The sequence below is a fragment of the Psittacula echo genome (genome assembly GCF_963264785.1).
Source record: "Psittacula echo genome assembly, chromosome: 9".
In the NCBI taxonomy this organism is placed as follows: Eukaryota; Metazoa; Chordata; class Aves; order Psittaciformes; family Psittacidae; genus Psittacula; species Psittacula echo.
This window is the reverse complement of record NC_137745.1, coordinates 23,637,205-23,657,333: the sequence shown is the minus strand read 5'-3', so window position 1 is coordinate 23,657,333 and position 20,129 is coordinate 23,637,205. Positions and strand designations below refer to the sequence as shown.

At 37.8% G+C, this 20,129-nt stretch overlaps 2 protein-coding genes across 2 annotated transcripts in view; one reads left to right on the top strand and one right to left on the bottom strand.

Annotated features, from left to right (window-relative positions):
• Positions 1 to 20,129, top strand: part of CENPP (centromere protein P) — a gene marked incomplete at its 3' end in the record, with an annotated part of 145,552 nt that overhangs the window by 91,723 nt on the left and 33,700 nt on the right. The window lies entirely within an intron of this gene.
• ECM2 (extracellular matrix protein 2) lies at positions 3,523 to 19,335 on the bottom strand (the record flags this gene model as incomplete). Its single annotated transcript, XM_080625414.1, has 9 exons — positions 3,523 to 3,730; positions 4,479 to 4,805; positions 5,691 to 5,830; positions 7,676 to 7,833; positions 8,354 to 8,489; positions 10,107 to 10,222; positions 10,533 to 11,012; positions 14,899 to 15,087; positions 19,041 to 19,335. The coding sequence occupies 9 exons, from the start codon at positions 19,333 to 19,335 to the stop codon at positions 3,523 to 3,525; spliced, it is 2,049 nt and encodes a 682-aa protein (XP_080481540.1).

The window sequence follows — 20,129 nt, the reverse complement described above, 5'->3', positions numbered from 1 at the left end:
TTGCAGCTACAGCTGCGTCTGGAAAACAGTAGAAATGAGATTACTTCGGTGCATCTGCCCAAATCTGTTTGTTAGCAGACCTATGTTCAATTCTCAATCTAATGGCCTTCTTGAAGTATGTTAATTTCCAGTGTAAGCCTGCAAAAATTATTTGTTCACGTATTTTTTAGAGAAGAAACACTAACTGTAGGACTTTCATGTTGAACTTTTCTTGTATATCTTTATTCTACTGGTGGCAACTGTTCCCTTATTTTTCTTGACCAGAAAAGGTCAGGTCATTTCTCAGTGTCTTACTGTCACAAACTGTAAAATGCTCATCCCAGTTACTTTGTTTAGAAAAGCCTTTGAGATTCACTGTTAAAAAGTAAGGGGATTTTTTATATATATATATAAAATAAAACCCATCTTGATTACAATGTAGGTGGTAAATTTCAAGAGTGAACAGACTTAAATTGCTTACAATTGACATTTGGAAACGTTATCCAAGTTTAATTGTCCATGTATTTCTTAAGTGAATAAGCATCCATTTGTGACATACCCTTCACCTCTTGGCTTCTTTCTCCTTCTTGGTCTTCTGCCTCTGCTACTGTTGTATTCTGATTCCAAAATGTTTTTCCTTTAGCCTCTCTGTTTCACTAGCATAACTTTACTTTAGGTTATGTTATGTTACATTATTGAGTGCTTCTTGTAGGAACAGCTTATAACAGCTTTCTTTCAGGCAAGACTGATATTGATTATTGTAAATGTCCAAAGGACAAATCTTAGACAGATTACTTGCATAAAATTCACTTTTGTGATATCTTAAAAGTGGAAACATGCATGTTGGAGAGAAAAGCATCTTAATGGTTGCAATAAATCTTTAGTCATCTGTATTTTAGTGGTGTTACCTCATGCAAATCCGCTGAAGGTTTTCTAGTGAGTCTTATAGGTCTGAATGTTTTGAAGAGAAAAGTATTCTATTTGAAAACAATTGCAACAATATGTGGCATTTTGCTTAAATTTATTATAAGAATGCATAAAATGGTGTAATAGAGCAGCTTGTTTTCCATCTCTTCTTGGATCAATCTGTGTATCTAAAATGCTTAGTAAAGTTTCTGAAGGCACTGCTCAGCAGTGTTGCAAAGTAAGTCTGAAGTTATTTAGCAATAGATTAAAATAATTAATTTTAATAATTTAGGGTTTTTAGTCTCTTAAAACAGTAGCTTGGGAGCTTAATAGTGTTTTACAAAGACAAAGGAATGTTAGCCAAAACATTAGCCAAAGTGAAAAGGAAGGAAGAAATCATATGTTGAAAGTTCACAAGCAATGAAATCAAATCATGTCAACAGAGTATGTAAAAACTCAGCCTGTTGATTTCACCATTCTTTACTGACCTTAGCAAATAACTAAAGTATGACATCTGACTGTACTTTTCCAAACAAAATCCCAAAGCAAACTTTTTACAGAAATCCACGTATCTTAGTATTGTTTCTTACAAGGAATGAGTTATATTTTGACTCACTGGAGATGAAGTACCGTTGTGTCTTGCAGGCAAGAGTTTACTTGAGTAAGGGAGATGTTAAGATAAAACAATGTAATTTTGCTTCTATCGTGATTGCATAGCTTGAGAATGTTCATAGATGCTGTCTATAGCATGCTAAAAAAAAAAAAAAAAAAAAGGTTGGAAATCCCTGGCTGTTAAATGCTACATGAACAGGATGCTTATGATGATTCTATGACCTGTCTGTTGGCAGTGGATTGGGATGTGTGGGAAATACATAGTGAAACCTTCACTTCCAGAGCAAGGGCAGTAAAATTACAGTTCAGTAGTAACGTGCATCCTTGGAAGGTTTTATGATACGCAGTTGCTTACAGCTTTTATATGCCTTTAAAAAAGTCCTTGTATTAAGCCATTTCATTCTTTGTTCTCATCCATGCTGAAGAAGAAATCATTAGACAGCATACCTGTAGTGCTGAAGAAAACAGAATATTTTTGTATAATGACTCACAGAATAGCCCAGGAGAAAGGGGAAAGTAACTGTGTGACCTGCCAGTCACCTGTAAATCATTTCCTACCACCAGCCTATTCTTAAAAGAACAGACTGTAGAAATTGTTCTTTAAAATAAAAATACTGACTGCTTCTTTTCAAAGTTTTGGCCACTTTATAGAAAGAATATAATGTTAAAATCTGGAATGGAATATTAAAAATGCTTCTTTCCTTTGAACTCAGATGTAAAAAAATATCTCCAGGAGACTGAACTCCTTTCCTGGGAAACAGGGATCTGTTTGCAAACACTATTTTATACCCAAGGAGACATTCATATCAAATGCATTACTGAAACTGCTTTATCAATATTGTCTATGAAGGGGTGATTGTTAACTATCTAGAAGCTTTCAAATAAGTACTAAATTAAAATTTTAAAGTTTTGAGAAAGTCAGATTAATCCCCTAAGTGGGCAACCTTCTACAAATGAATAGGACCTACTGTTCTGAACATTTGGTACAAAATCCAGTACCATGTATGTTTTAAGCAATTTGATTCTTGCATTGCTGGAATGTTCCTAGCTCAAGGACTTTTATTTGTATAATTTTTAAAGCTGGTGGTACCATTTAAAATGTTTTGAACCCAGTTCAGCAAGTAAGACAGGACCAAGAGAAGGGTTATCCTGGGTTCAGCAGTAGCAGTCATTTTTAGTCCTTCTTAGTAGCTGGCGCAGTGCTGTGTTTTTGACTTTTGGCCTAGGAACAGCGCTGATAATACCAATGTTTTTAGTTACTGCTCAAGTGTTTAGTCTGATCAAGGACTTTGTGATTCTCATGCTCTGCCAGGGAGAAGGGGAAGCCGGGAGGAAGCAGGGACAGGACACCTGACCCAAACTAGCCAAAGAGGTATTCCATACCACAGCATGTCATGCCCAGGATGTAGAACTAGGGGCAGTTACCTGGAAGGGCTAGATTACTGCTGGGTGAGGGCGAGGTATCAATCAGCAGTTGGTGAGGTGTTGTATTCTCTTCCCTTGTTATTTCCCTTATCATTATTATTATTGGCGGTAGCAGCAGTGATTTGTGTTATACCTTAGTTACTGGACTGTTCTTACCTCAACCCGTGGGAGTTACATTCTTTCAATTCTCCTCCCCATCCCTCCGGGAGCGGGGGAAGGAAAGGGAGGGGAGTGAGAGAGAGACCGCATGTTTTATGGCTGAGCTTAAACCACGACAAGGGTTTAGTTACATCCTTTTTTTCTGAAATCTGGTCTTGCAGAGGGTGTATCTGGGAGCATGGTTTGACCTGTTGTGTTTAAGTAGAATTTCTATCAATAGAAATAAAAAATTATGACATAAACTTGAGCTTCTATTTTTACATGTAATGTTTTTATAATGAAGCATTAAGAAATACACTACTACTTTACTTCACTATATAATATACTGTTTCTTATTTAAGTAGTAAGAAGGGTTTAAATCCGGAAGTAAGCAGACCTGATAGTAGCAGAGAATAAAGTAGAGCTCCTAGAGATACAGGTTGCAATGCAAAATTTGGGTGTTTATTTGCTCTTCTGTGGTTTAAGAACCACACTGCAGTAGGATCTTATGCATGAAAATGCATGTGGTGATAGCTGTCTTGTATTGATGTAGTTGTTTTCAAGATGAACATGTTCCAAACATGAATCTTCAGTCTCCTCCTCTTCACTGTTGTCATGAACATCATCATCACTGAGATGAGCCTTGCAGATGCGTTCTGGAGGGACTGTCCTGTGATATTGTAGGAGGAATTATATTTTCATTATTCAAGATAACTCATAACTTCATAATTTATGTCAAAGATGCTGTGTATTTGGAGACTTGAAAATTTTAACTTAATCAGTACATCAAAATTTCTCAATAATGTAATTATTGAGGACATCTACAAATCACTTTTTTCCTTCCATTGTATTCTCATTTATACTTGTTTATATTTATTTATACTTAGTTTCACGTAGGAAAGTATTGCTACGTATTGCTGAATGAAAACTTTCTGTACGACACACGTAAGATACTGTGTCTGTCATTCCTTTGCTTTGTAAACTGCATGGAGGAACTAGAGAGCACCATGAACTGAACAGCTGGGCTGGCCAAAACCTGCAGAAAGGCCACTTCCAGTGTGCAGCAGCAGCTAGTGCCTCCTTCCAATGCCTTTGCAACCAGCTTGGACTCTGGCTCAAGAGCAGAAAACGCTGGTGCTTTGCTGTGCCTATCAAATTGTAGCTGCCTGGTCAGACATGTGGCCCAGGCAGTAGTACAGATTAATGTCTGGAGAGAACTGGTGCTCAGTATCTGTGTAAGTGTTTTCAAGAACTATTAGGCTGAAATCTCACTTATCGTATGCAGAAATACTGAAGTAGAAAACTCAGGATTTAGCACCTCCTTCAGAATTTTTTAGCAAAGGTTTACTTAAAAGTAACAAAAAAGGTTTACTTTAAAAAAGGTTTAGTTAAAATGTAACAAAGAGTGTGGAAATTACCTTATTTTATTATTGTTCAGTCTTAGAAAACGTAGTTTTCTCATTTCATCAATTCCAAATGGTACAGACTTCAATTCGTTGTGATCCAAAAACAACTCTCTTAGAGTGTGGTATGCTCCAAAAAATGATACTGGATCTATTCCATCATCAGTAAGTTTGTTAAAGGACAGGTAGAGATACTCCAGCCCTGGCTTCATGTGACCAAAGACATATCCTGGAATTCTTTCAATCTGATTTCCTACAAGTATCAGATGTAGTAAAGATTTTGGCAGATAGGAGGGAACATGATATAACTTGTTATAGGAGAGATCAATTGATTCCAAGTTCCTGCATTAAAGGAGGGGGGGGAAGAGGATTAAAACATTATAGGGCTAATAAGGGGCTAATTTGTGGTTGATAAGCATTGATTAATTACAATAAGGAGTGACACTGGAAAGTGCGGAATAAGAGGGGAACTTAGTGGTTATGACATGGATTTTAAACTTGTTCTAAAGCCCATCTGAAATTGAATTGTTTTGTGAATGGCTCCTTTAGAATCCTTCCAGTATGCTTCACTTTCAGAGATGAGAGAAGCTGTTAGGAGCAGTGTAGTTGTTTTCAGATTAAGCATTTTAGAAATCCAGAAATCAATTGACAGGACTACAGCAGGTTATGACAAGGTACCCTACATAGCTTAGCAAAGAATTTATCAGAAGAACCAAAAACAGTATCACTTTTTGCTGCTTTCATTCTTGTTCTTTGCTCTGCTTACATTCTACTCTTACAAAGTGTGGCTGCAGTCTTCCTTTCATCTTACTTACTTTGATTTTCCATCTAATGGGAAATAAGGCTAGGAAAAATTAAACTATTCTAAAGTTATCTGTGAGATAATTATATATTAATGCCAAGTTATTGTAATATTATATGGAATGTTATTGATAATTTATATTCATTTTTTGATTGAATAGTCAGAAAAATATTTATACTCTTATGTTACTACGGTACAGATTTGAGGCATGAGGTGGTTTTGTTTGAAAACCGACTGAATACCTCCTAGATTATACGGTTTAAGAAAAGGAAATTAAAGCAAATTAGCTAAGGAAAACAAGCAAATAAAAAGATAATTACAATTTCAAATTAAGAGTAATGAAGTGGAAGTATTTATTTCATTATCTGACTTACTAATAACAGAGGAAAAAGAAAATAATGACAGTTTAAATGATTTGTACTTACTCTTGGTTTATCCAAGCCAAAGGTGCTATTCTGTGCTCTTCTAATTTGTTATGCTTTAGCACAATGACATTTATGTTTCTTGTATGGTTAAAGCAAATTTCTGACACTTCTTCAATTTGATTATTTTCAAGGTATAACTCCTGTAAGTGCATTTGGAAAGAAAATTTGTGAAAGCAAAATAATCTCTTCTTGCCATTGCAAATTCAGGATGTATCTTTTACATGTTCTCCATACTGCCAGATACATCTGAGAATTTCTGAATCAATTTGTAGCTGAAGTGTGACTTCCAGGAATGCTATTTTTCAAAGCAGTTGTCTTGTTTTCTCAGTTGCTTTGAAGGACCGAATAGAAAAAGAGCTGTATCTTTTGTCTTGCCTGAAGTTGTGCAGTGTAAGAGTATATAATGTGAGTGGTGAGAGTGACAAGAAGATGTTAATATTTTTTGTCTTGGAAAGTTATTAGTGAGAAAAATGTAAAGAGTCTTGCTTTCTTCATATTTTTGCTAGGCACTTGTGAGCTTTGAAACTTTAAAATCTGTAGAAATATTAATGTTAATGTTTTACACAACTTAATGTTGTGAGTCTGCAGTGTATGAAAGTGCAATCTCTGTATTATTAAAAATATTAATTTTAATCTCTGTGGTTTACAGAGATTCAATTCCTGATAATCTCTTGTAATGTAGGATAAATATGAAGTGAAATAAAACTGGCTAGAATATATGTAGGACTTGAAATAGAATTTAGGGTCTGTAGATGAAGACTTTGGGAAAAGAGGAAAGCAACTTCATAGCCTGAAAACCATTGTGAATTTATTAAGTGTTGCTTTAAAATTAAATGTTCCCAAAGCATATGAAGTGCAGAAAAGCTTGCCAGGTGTTCACTGTTACATCAAGGAGGGATGAAGGGAGAAAAAAGCAACTGTTACGTGTGAGTGAATGAGTAGCGGAGAGCATTAGACTGAAGTAAAGTTGCAGGCAGTAGCTGCAGAAGAAGCTAAAGTTACAGAAAAGATGCTGTTGGGGGTTTTTTCCTCCTTGCATTTCAGTTTATGAAAGATCCTAAGAATAAAAGGAAATAAATACAAGGATGCTGAAATGAGAAAGAGGAAAGGGAAAGATAGAATCAAGACAGATAGTGAAATTAATAGGTAGCAAGACTTATCTTTTGAAGTAAAGACTGAGGTTAGCTGAGAATGAAACTAAAGAGAAATTTAAAAGGAAGAACGAAATACCTTCCAGATATCTTCCCTAAAAAACCACAAACCACTGCAACAAATCACATTCAAATTCTGGGCAGAGGAATGGGATGGGAAATGAATAAAAGAATAGTTTTTTTTAATTAAAAATCAAGGAATAAGGAAGTCCAGGAAGAAAAATAAACCTCCTGTTCAAACACTACCCCCTACCCCAAATGGGGTGAGATTCAGCAAAGGTTTGGAAAACAAGGGAAACTGAGAGTCAGGCCAGCCAAAAAAGGCAGAGGATGGTTAGATCTAGGCATCTTTCTCTCTTTTAGACTAGACAATCTTGATTCCTGTAGTCTTTCCTTGTAAAACAGGTTTTCTATATCTTTCACTATTCTTGTTGCTGTCTTGTGAACTTTGTGTGGTGACTCAAAGTTCATAATGGTTTTGCACTGAGACATGATGTGTATTAGGAGTGTTAAGTGAAGGATGTGTAATGGAACAGACAGTTGCAGGCTACACAATTTTGTGAAACAGTACTACAGAAATTCAAACTTTAAAGATACCTATTGGGATGGAGTTGGTATATAAGTAAATTTCTAGGAGTAATTATTTAGGAATAAAATTGTAAGTGTATCTAGAAAAAAATTTATAAAAATTAAATTTATCTCTACCTGATGATTTTAAGGCAGTAAGTAAGGGGTGGAGGAAAGATGAAGATGGAAAAATGAAGTTTTCTTGTTTTGATGGTTGGGTTTTGTTTGGTTGGTTTGGTTTTTTTGGTTGGCTGGTTTTGTTTTTACCTCAAGAGTGGTGGGAAGACCTTGTGGGATAATTCTAAATTTATTTCTTCCGAGTCTCAAGTAAGAGAGACTTTTCAAAGGAGAAAAGGCCAAAGGACTGACATTTGCTTCACTAAGTTTATTTCCTTCCAGTTCCAGGGTGATCAAGTTCTTTAAATCTAGGGAGAAAAAGGTCAGGTATCTGATAGTTATTGCTGTTTCATATCTTGTTAAAATACATGTTTTAAATTTAACAGTATTAAACATTACTCAGATCAGTTCACACCAATGAAGAAAGATAGTGAAAGGGTTTTCCTTTATTATCTCATAATCATGGGATTATACTGGTTATTAGTTTGTAGAACTTTAGAGAATGACTAGAGCTTTATAGCTTTCTCACCACTTAGAATGGAAAAGAAAGCAGCTGTAAGACTGTAGGTATGTTCAACATATCCATCTCTACTTAGTAACCTTAAACAGAAGCTTCCTTTGGAAAGCAGCAGTTGCATAAGAAGGGAAAATGTAATTTAAAAAAACTTAGTCATCCAAATTCTTCACCTTTTGTTGCCTTTGGAAAACACAGCACTTAAAAGCTAGCAATTATTTTTCTGGTTACAAAAAGGTGCATTTGGTTGAACATTCTGCTTTTCAAATTTATTTTAATATATTTCATATGATTTATATTAAATTTCTAAATACCTTTTAAACCGTCCTCATCAATGGCATGAAGGTGGTTGTCATTTATTTTTATTTCCTCCAAAGTTGATGGCAATTCAGATGGAATATGTACCAGCATATTTCCATCCAAATATAAACGTTTTAGCTTTTTCAGGATCTTAATCATAGGGAAGAAGAAGATTTCTTAGATTATCAAGGTGTAAAGTGTATGGTTAAACATATAATGTAATCATAGTTAATGTTTTCTTAAACACATGCTTTTAAGATCTGCAGCAGCAATGCACTAATATCCAGTGTTTTGAATAAAAAATATTTTTCTTCTATCAGTCTAATTAATTGAGGGGTTTATGCTCAATATTAACAAAAGGGGCCAGTTAATGTAACATGTGACTGAAAGAGCATCAACTTTCCACATGGCCATCCTGCAGTTATCTATTCCTGTTTGTATTATTGCTACCATCTTTCAGTCATGTAGATACTGCCTCACTACACCACTGCAGTATTTAGGAGTTCAAAGTCCATGCATTTATAGGTAATGTGTTTATACTCTTCATTCATGAGTAAATTGATGGTTTTCTGTAGGTCAGAAAATTTATTTAGGCATAACAGCAACTTTTTCAGTGGCCTAGGATTTTTATTACTTCAGCCAGCTTAAAATACAGGCATGAAAAATTATTGTAGCTTAAATAAATGCACATCAGTAATAGTGCAGTAGTGAGCATTTCTTAAGAAGGTGGAGTTGTTTTAGCAGTGGATCTGCTGAAGCCTGCTTTCTTCCAGTTTTGCCTTAACCGCCTGCTGTGATGTAAGCCTCACTAAAATTTGTTTCACAATTGGGACACCTTCCTGGTCTGTCTTTTCCATCCACTTTGACTTCATAGGAGTTGTAGGAGCTGAAATCCCTTTAAAATCAGCCAAAGCTGTTCATTTTATGTGGAGGGAGGTGGTATACAGTCTCCTGCAAGACTGATTGCATATGGCAGGAAACAAATAAAACACACTGTGATAATTCCATTTGTTATTCATATGCTTTTTGATTCATCTTGCCTGAAAAAGCAAGGCCTTGATGCCTTACTTCCACTCTTAAATTACTACCTGTACATACTTGTTTGCATGAGAAATTACTGAGACTGTTCTGTCTTCAAAATAAGGAATATGTAGATGCACTTGGAACAGCCTGTTACCATGTACATTCCCAGTACAGGAAAAACACTGAATGTAGAAAGATTCTTGGACTATTTTACAAGAAAGCTGTTCTTCTAGTAAGCAGCAGTGCTTGGAAGTTTCTCATTAAAGATAGTGAGCAATAAGCATATAGCTGATTACATGAACTACTGTTCAGTGGATTTTTATAGCAAGACCACAGGCAGATCTTTTGGGGAATCCAAGGGCATAATAAGCTTTACAGAGCTAATGTAATGAGAAAGATGATACTCAGGCTCAACATTTGTAAATTTATGTGTCCCAGGTAGTGTTATTGGAATATGAGCCCTTCAATTCTGAAATCTCTCAACTGCAGCTGATAAAATGTCAGAAAAATGTCTCACTCTAATTGTTTAACATTTAATACTTGGTGAATGTCATTCAAAAATCTTTACGTATTCTTGATATGACAAGAGATTTCTTGAAAAAGCCAGGCTTAACTGTACTGTAGTTATGTGATGGTTACTCATACTAGGGGAAACTGTTTTGGATCCATAGACTGAAAAGCAGGAAAAACTTCCCTTTAAGCAATAATTAGTTATAGAACAATAGAAAAGTTAGGCTTTCTTACTTTGAATGCTTGTTGACCTATGCCAGGAGAGGTAATATTGTTTTTACTGAGATCAATCCATTCCAAATTAGGTATCCCGTTGAATGCTTCATCTGAGATAGTAGTGATACTATTTCCTAGGATAGAATTCAAGAAAATAGTTTGATTTATGGATTACAGCATGCATCTGAGTTGTGTTATATTGTACATCAAAAATATATTACAAAAATAGTTGTATTATGTACAATAATCGTGTTCATATTAGTATTTAAACACTAGTAAGCAAATCTAACACTTTTATTGCTTTAGAGGCTTAGAAATTAGAATTCATTCTAATATATTTCTATGATAAGGAGCAACAAAGTACTAATACTGCTGTTGACTACATTTGAGAATGGATAATGTTAATTCATAAAAAAAGTCATGCAAAGTAAAGCTTTTATCTACCTGTAAGGTCTAGACTTGTTAGATCTGGATCTGAGATTGGTGGTATTTGTTTAAGTTTCGCATTAATACAGCTTACTGTGGTGTCCGAGGTTGAACATCCAGATGGCAAAGGAGGAGCTTCTATGGGTGGAACCAGAATTGGGAAATGAGATGGCATTCTGAAAGTACCATCATCTTCATCACTTTCGTCTTCTATGTCTTCTTTTGCATTTCCCTTTCTTCTGATAGGCTTCTTTTCTCTGTGATAGCCTCTATACTTCTGTCGATTTTTTTTGCCTTTCCTTCTTTTTTTTGCATCCTTTTTATGACCTTCTTTCTCTTTAACCTCTATCAATTCTGTTCTCAGCAGTTCATCTTTTTCAGTTTGAGTATATGCTGATGACAATACACTGGTGTTGTCAAGGTCATTGGGTTCTGGAGAATCACCAGAAAACTCACTTATGTCATCCAGTGAAATAATACTTGAATCCAAAGAGGAGCCTAACCAGAGGCCATGAGGGGCAGAAAACAAAAAGTTGTCTGATAAGAGGGTATGAAACTAAAGTTTCAATAAACATATGGTAGCTATAAAAGAATAGTATTCCCCTTAGAATATTATTTGAAAAAATAAAAACACTGTCTTATATTGCTGCTTTGACTGAGAAATGTTTGAGCTGACCATACAGAACAGTTTGTAGATAGGCATGATTCATTGCAACAAAAGGGAACACATAAAAGGAGTTTGTTTCAGTCAACACGATTTCTAGTTCTAGATTTGGGGAACAAACGAGGAATTAGAGATGTGTGCATGTCTATAGGGATATGATATAATAGGCATCACAGAAACATGGTGGGATGGCTCCTATGACTGGAGTGTTGGAATGGAAGGTTACAGGCTCTTTAGAAAAGACAGGCCTGGCAGGCGGGGAGGAGGAGTTGCTATTTATGTTAGGGTTAGGCTGGAGAGTATGGAACTCTGTCTGGAGACAGGTGAGCAGTCGACAGAGAGTTTGTGGGTCAGGGTTAAAAGGAGAACAGCGATGAGGGACATTACTGTGGGGATCTGTTACAGACCGCCTGATCAAGAGGAATCTGCGGATGAAGTGCTCTACAGACAGATAGGAAAAGCCTCACGCTCACAGGCCCTTGTTCTCATGGGAGACTTCAACCACCCTGACATCTGTTGGAGTGAAGGTACGGCCCGGCACAAGCAATCCAGGAGGTTCCTCGATTGTGTGGAAGACAGCTTCCTTCTGCAAGTAACAGAGGAGCCGACAAGGAAAGGTGCCATGCTTGACCTTGTGCTCACCAACAGGGAAGGGCTTCTTGGAAATGTGACGCTCCAGGGCAGCCTTGGTTGCAGCGACCACGAGATGGTCGAATTCGAGATCCTCGGGACAGTGAGAAGAGCGTGCAGCAAGCTCACTGCCCTGGACTTCAAGAGAGCAGACTTTGGCCTCTTCAGGAACCTGCTTAGTAAGGTTCCATGGGATACAGCCCTAGAGGGCAGGGGGGCCCAAGACTGTTGGTTGATATTCAAGGATCACCTGCTACAAGCTCAGGAGTGTTGCATCCCAACTAGAAGGAAGTGCAGCAGGAGGGCCAGGAGACCTCCTTGGATGGATAAGGAGCTGCTGAGGAAAATTCAAAGGAAAAAGGAGGCTTATAAAAGCTGGAAGCAGGGACAGGTGGCCTGGGAAGAATACAGGGATGTTGTCCGGGAAGCTAGGGTCCAGGTGAGGAAGGCTAAGGCCCAGTTAGAATTGAACTTGGCTAGGGATATTAAGGATAACAGGAAGGGATTCTATAGGTACATAGCAAATAAAAGACAGATTAGGGACAACATAGGCCCCTTCCAGAAGATATCGGGAGAACTGGCTACCTGGGATTTGGAGAAGGCTGAGGTTCTTAATGACTTCCTTGCCTTGGTCTTCACTGGCAAAGGCTCTGACCGCACCACCCAAGTCTTGGAAGGCAAACGCAGGGACTGTAAGAATGAAGACCCTAGGCTCACTGTAGGAGAGGATCTGGTTCAAGACCATCTTAAAAACCTAAATGTACACAAGTCCACGAGACCTGACGACATCCATCCACGGGTCCTGAAGGAGCTGGTGAATGAAGTCGCTAAGCCACTGGCCATCATATTTGAAAAATCATGGCACTCAGGTGAAGTTCCCGACGACTGGAAAAAAGGAAATATAACCCCCATTTTCAAGAAGGGGAAAATGGATGACCTGGGGAATTACAGACCAGTCAGTCTCACCTCTGTGCCTGGCAAACTCTTGGAGCAGATTCTATTGGAAGAAATGCTAAGGCACATGAAAAACAAGGAGGTGGTTGGTGACAGCCAGCATGGCTTCACTAAAGGGAAATCCTGCCTGACCAGTTTGGTGGCCTTCTAGGATGGGGCTACAAAACTGATGGACAGGGGCAGAGCAGTTGACGTCATCTACCTGGACTTGTGCAAAGCGTTTGACACTGTCCCACATGACATCCTTGTCTCTAAATTGTAGAGACATCAATTTGACAGGTGGACGACTCGGTGGATAAAGAACTGGCTGGATGGCCGCACGCACAGAGTTGTGGTCAATGGCTCGATGTCCGGCTGGAGACCAGTAACGAGTGGTGTCCCTCAGGGATCGGTGTTGGGACCGGTCTTGTTCAGCATCTTTGTCGGTGACATGGACAGTGGGATTGAGTGCGCCCTCAGCAAGTTTGCCAATGACACCAAGCTGTGTGGTTCGGTTGATACGCCAGAGGGAAGGGATGCCATCCAGAGGCACCTTGACACACTTGTGAGGTGGGCTGATGCCAATCTTATGAAGTTTAACCGTGCCACGTGCAAGGTCCTACACCTGGGTCAGAGCAATACCAGGCACAGCTACAGGTTGGGCAGAGAAGAGATTCAGATCAGCCCTGCAGAGAAGGACTTGGGGGTGTTGGTCGATGAGAAAATGAACATGAGCGGGCAGTGTGCGCTCGCAGCCCAGAAAGCAACCGTATCCTGGGCTGCATCAAAAGGAGCGTGACCAGCAGGTCGAAGGAGATGATCCTGCCCCTCTACTCTCTCTCTCTCTACTCTCTCCTGCCTCTCTACGCTCTCGTGAGACCTCACTTGGAGCATTGTGTGCAGTTCTGGTGTCCTCAACATGAAAAGGACATGGATCTGTCCTTTTTATGGATGATCATGGGACTGGAGACCTCCCGTATGAAAATAGGCTGAGAAAGTTGGGGCTGTTCAGCCTGGAGAAGAGAAGGCTGCGTGGAGACCTCAGAGCAGCCTTCCAGTATCTGAAGGGGGCCTACAAGGATGCTGGGGATGGACTATTTATCAGGGACTGTAGTGATAGGACAAGGGGTAACGGGTTAAAACTTAAACAGCGGAAGTTTAGATTGGATATAAGGAAGAAATTCTTTACTGTGAGGGTGGTGAGGCACTGGAATGGGTTGCCCAGGGAGGTTGTGAATGCTCCATCCTTGGCAGTGTTCAAGGCCAGGTTGGACAAAGCCTTGGGTGCCATGGTTTAGTGTGAGGTGTCCCTGCCCACGGCAGGGGGGTTGGAACTGGATGATCTTAAGGTCCTTTCCAACCCTAACTATTCTATGATTCTATGATTTAATTTCTATGATGTCTCTACTCAGTGTATTTCTTTGTGTCAAATGTGCACACACACACACTTAAGGTTAAATGATATTTTCATGATGAGAGGTGATTAAGTTCAGTACTTTGCAGGCTTAGGGTACTGGGAGAGGGGGAGGGAAATCACATTTCACCTTCATCTCCTCCTTTCCTTTTTAAAGATACTGATTTTGTTTAAATTTTTACCAATAAGCAGAATTGCAGTTCTTTTGCTCCTCTTGAGAGTTGACTTCCTTCTCCTTATTTATATCAAATAACTGCATGGTTTTCATGCTCCTGACAAGATTTACAAGTCTGTAAACTGTATGATGTTTATTATGCATGTCTAATACATTAAAAATGGCTAGTAGCTATAGATTGATACATGGAAAATGGAAGTGCAATATAAAACGTAACCAGATGTTTTTTCTTTGTACAATTACAGAAATTTTTAAAGGTAGGAGGGAAGAAGCAGAAAGAGGGAAGTAAAAAAAATAGAAATATGGTTATTTCTACTGTTGCATACTTAACATTTCATTTCTTTAAATATTGCATCAAGCTCATCTAACATGCAGTGTACTGTAAAAAGCTGAACTCAGCTTGAGTAGAAATCATGAAGACCTGCTCTTACTATGTAATTCAGGACATATTTTCTCTATAAAAGGGTAATGTGTACTTTGTAATCCTTGTTATCATTAAATGTAACATTTGTGTTAGGTTTTGCATGAGGTAGTTTTAAAATAGTAAAAATATTTTGGTGTACTGTACCAGTATCAGAACAAACTGGGCAGCATTCTCCTGCAGGTATAATTGTTATGGGACATGTCAGAGGAGGGCACATGGTGGTATCACATATCACTTCTCCTTTTGAACAGAGACAGGTAATGCAGGGCTTGGGAGACCAGACGGCTTTATCATACATAATCATCCTGTTAGCTGTGCAGTGTCCTGTCTTTCCTAAGAAAAGAAAATAGAAAATTGGAGTTAAATAGCTCAAACTGAAATGAAACCAACAGTGCTCATTTAAAACTTTGGAAAGAAGCACTATTTTGTTCTTATTTTCAAAATACGTAAAATACACCCTATTCTAACGATCTTATCCTTATTCCTTCTTTTTCATAACTGCATTTTCTTGTGCTTTGTAGTAGTCTCCAATCCCTACTTGGTTCTTGACTGCTCAAGCTATGGAGGCAAAGGAAGAGGCACACAATTAACATGTATATTACCTGCTACAGCTTCACAGTGAAAACTGTGTGCAGGTTCTCTGTCTCTCTAATCCTCTGCTCCCTCTTCCTAGCCAGCTGATGAGGACACTTACAAGCTTTGTCTTCTGGAAAAACTCTTGAATTATTAAACTTGAGAGATATTCCTAAAATGGAAAGATTAAGCCTAGATGGTGAGTTTCTGAGGGTGTTTTGCATGATAGCTCTTCTTTCCTCTCCATCCTTAGAAATGGATCTCAATGAAAGATGTGCATAGATACATCTGAGAAAGAAGAAAAAGTTTGCTTCATCAAAAGAGAGTTAAAATATGTCATGCAGAACATCAGAATGCTTTTGTCCAGACCCACTTCTCTTTCTCTCTTGTGCACTAGATGTCTTTTCTAATATACTGCACATAAAATGAGAAAGTTTTGTTAGGGCTCTGTGGAACCAGGAAGGTAACAATAATCATTTTTGTAGTGACCGTTCATAGGCTTAATGGAAATAAAGTCCATCCTGTAATGACTGGTAAGGTGGCAAACCTCTTCGCTGTAACTTGCTTTATCTGAAATAACCCTCTTTGCTAGGAAAGTAGCAAGGTTGAACAACTTGTGCTAGTAAATACTTCATCTCCAAAGTTTCTGGACATGAATCTACAAAAAATTGAGATTTCCTATGGTACCAGTCAAAATTTTCAGAAAGAAATGTAGACAACATGTATTCTCTAAGCTATACTCAGATATTCAATAGGAAAGTTGTTTGGAGAGTGTAAAGACTTTGGAAGGAAACTCTTCCAAATCTTCCTTTCCTTCCAGTGATGGAATCTACCTAAGAAAAAGTTTCCCTAGGCATCTCTCACCCAGACTCCAGGATAAACGTTGCACTTTAGCATTACGCTTTTTGGTTTTGTTTTTTTTGTGTGTGTGTGGTTTTTTTTTTTTTGTTTTGGTTGGGTTTTTTGTTGTGTTTTGGGTTTGTTTTTTTTTCCTCTTTTGAAAGAAGGAAAGCCAAAGTTGAGATTCTTGATCCCATGTAAATCCTTTTCTATTTTTGACCATACCTCTGAATCTGATGAGATTCTCCTTTCCTTCCTTTTTCCTCTTTCTAATAAATGCATTGGTGAAGTGTTTGTTTCAAGCTGAAATACCATTACTAAGTTACTTTGTACTGTCCTGAATAGAAATAAAAATAGGTCTTCCTTTCCTGTTTTGCTTGACTTCCTCCTTCCAATGAAGATTTAATACAGTGGGAAACTCTCATCTAAACTAAATTTATGTGCAAGCGACTTTCATTTGCAATAGGCTGTCTTTGGAGGGATTGTTTGCAGGGTTTGTTTTCTCACACTCCAACCTGGTCCATGCTTGGTTATTCAGTTTTTAGAACAGAATTTAGGATAGTCTCTAAATATCCTGACAAGACTGTTGTAATGTGTTGGAGCATTCACAACCTCCCTGGGCAACCCATTCCAGTGCCTCACCACCTTTACAGTAAAGAATTTCTTCCTTATATCCAATCTAAACTTCCGCTGTTTAAGTTTTAACCCGTTACCCCTTGTCCTATCACTACAGTCCCTGATTAAGAGTCCCTCTCCAGCATCCTTGTAGGCCCCCTTCAGATACTGGAAGGCATAGTGTTCTATTATTTAATAGGCTCAATTTTTTCCAAATCTGACATTAACTTGAAAATATTTTAAACTTCAAAAGCTAGACTGAAAAATACCTTGTGGTTGAGGTCCTTGGCAGATGAGCACAGGACTTTTAACCTTTGGAAATATGGTGTAAATTCAGCATCAAGTTCCAAATAAAATGAGTTCAGCGGTTTTAGCTCAGCTTTTGGATGCAAGTCCAGATAGAAAAAAACAAATGGGGCAGGGAGGAGGGAAGAACCATGCATTATTTCAGCATGACTGATGGTCTCTGACAGAGAGACTGGAATATCTTACATGAAGTGTGTGCTATTTATGTGGTATTTTCCTCTGCTTAATTTAAAAAATATTTTTAATTTAAAGGTTTGATATTAGTAGTATGTATTATAAGAGTAATATTATAGTACACACTAGAAATGTTATTTGTCTAGAGTTTTGCTGGTTTCCCCCGGTTAAAAGCCGTTACTTAAAAATATATTACTTTAAATGTTTCAGCCTTTTTGAAAGCAAGGGCTCACAATAATTAGTAATTATTAAGAAAATGTGACTCAAATACATTTTGCCATCTAAATTGAGACCTGTTAACCTAGTGGTCATGTCTTTCATGTATGACATACTATAAAGCTTAACACTTATGAAAATAGATTATTTTATGAATAGATTATTTTATGTAGAACAGTGGTAATCAGGGTTTGGTTTTGGGTTTTTTTTTTTATCCTTATAAAATTGCATATGATGACTTTACTCAGTGTGTGATCTCTTGGTGCTGGAATGGAAGTGTCTATGTCTTTCTTAGCTATAGACATGATCCTGTATGGGTTCTTCACAAAACCCTAGTGTCTTTTCTTCAACCTTTGAACCTCTTTTTATGAAAAGGTATGAAGTGTTATAACATCTCAGTAATTTTCAGTTGGTTAACAGGTTTCAAAACTGAAAAATGCTGATAGTAGTATTCAGAAGTTCTCATCTTCAGAATTAATGGATGATTATTAGACTCTTGTGAATCTTAATTTTCTGGTTTGTGAGTCATAATTTCCCATTTGTGATGTTGAACATAGAATCACAAGCGTCCTAGAGCAAGAGTTGTATCTTCCTTTACTGCACTAAGTACCAAAGAGATGCTTAACAGCTTTCAGTCCTCAGTGCCTATCTAGTCTACTCTTTGAGGTGACTGAAGAGAAGCCTGTTAAAATTACCAAGGCAAGTTTCAATCAAGATCAATGAAATCATGCTTTTTGTTTGATTGTTCCTTAAGACATCAAATACTCTTCCCTACCTTTCCTTCAAACACCATAAAATACATATTAGTGCAGCAATATAGAAACCTGTAAATCACATGAAAGGCAAGTTTTATATAAATCATGCTATTGAACTTCTTTTAAATAAACCTGGGTTCTTGATATAGATGGAGCATAAGAGTGATCTTGTGTTGAATGAGTGGGGTTTTTCTCTCTTAGCTTAGTTCTCCGTCAAAAGGGTTTGGTTTGTAATGGAAGTTTCATATTGCAACTATTACTGTGTATTATTAATTTACTTACAAAAGAATTATTTTTGAAATATTGCATGTAGCTCTAGTTTGAATGCTGCTTTTCAAAAATACAACTCAAAAAAAAAAAAAAAAAAGAACTTAAGTCTCTTTTAAGTAACACTGGTGTTACTGGTGTTAGGGCCTCGGTGATATGTTAACTGACTTAGGAGATATATTGAGAAAGAAATTCTTCAAAATGGCCTTCAAATGTGCTATAGATTTGTAATTATGAGAATATTCCAAGAACATTTTTATTAGTTAAGATGAAATGAGAATGCAGAAAACTTGCAGAATGGTAAAATGGCAAAGCAGGATTCCCTGTAGGACTTAGGCACAGATAATTAAATAGCTTCATATGCTAACCCCATCATTATTATAGAAGGCAACAAAATTAGATTAGCAAAAAGGTAACAGTTTCCTTTCAGTATGTGTTGCAAGTAGAGCTAGAGTAAAGTTTTCATGAGTTGATAAATTTCATTTGAAATCAAGAGAAAAACCTGCCTATTTTGAAGTAGTAGAGGGGCTTTATTCTTACCTGGCAAGACACTGTAACTAGATTCATGTCCACCCAAACCTATGAGAGAGTCAAATACTCCCATAACATCATCATCAATATTAACGAGAGATATGCTTGGTACTACAGCAGCCGGATCTGGAAACTTCATCCTTGCCTGTCTGGGGACCTTGTGCTCAGCTGAGGAGCTCCTTCGCAGTCCTCTGTGGTGCATTCTTCTCCTTTGCCTCCTGAGAAGTGCACTAGTTTCATTTTGAGAAAAATCAATGCACAGAGACACAAGCAGGAAATAATAGACTAGTGACGTAGCTTGCATGTTTTTGTGTGTCTCAGAAAGTATTCTGGAATGGGGGGGGAAAAAAAAGGAAGAAAATTAGATATTGGAGAGCTTTTAATAATTATGTCAGTCATACCATAGAATCACAAAATGGTTTGAGTTGGAAGGGACTTTAAAGCTTATCCAGTTCCAACCCCCTGCTGTTGGCAGAGACACCTCACACTAGGTTGGGTTGCTCCAAGCCCCTGTGTCCAACCTGGCCTTGAACACTGCCAGGGATGGGGCAGCCACAGCTTCTCTGGGCACCCTGTGCCAGCGCCTCAGCACCCTCACAGGGCAGAATATGGTGCGCTTTTCAAAAGCAGGTGGACCAATACATGGCAGGTCAATATAACCAAGCTCCCTGTTGCAAAGAAGTTGCCCAGGTAAGCAATTCTAGTTCAGTGTTTGTTTAGTTCAGTGCCCTTGTAGGCAACAGCCAAAGTCAGATAGGTGCCAGCTTTGTATTTGGGGTTGCATTTAAAGAGATAGTTTAGATTTGCAGTTTAGTAGTTGTTACGGCTTCCAGCAAGGGTGTTCTTAAAAGCTGTAAAGAGTTTCTTTACTTTTTCGATTGCTGATATTTCCAGCAGTTTGTTGTAACTTCTGAACATGGGAATGGCAAAGTAACAGAAAAATGCCGAATACATTTCTGATATGCTGCCCCAAATGCTTTCGGCTTGTAATTTCTGTGCAAGGTATTTTTCACCAGAGATGAAATCAGATGTTGCTTTTGCTTCCGTTTCCAGCCATCCTCCTCTTTAATAGAATTTTTTTTGGTTCTGCAGTATAGG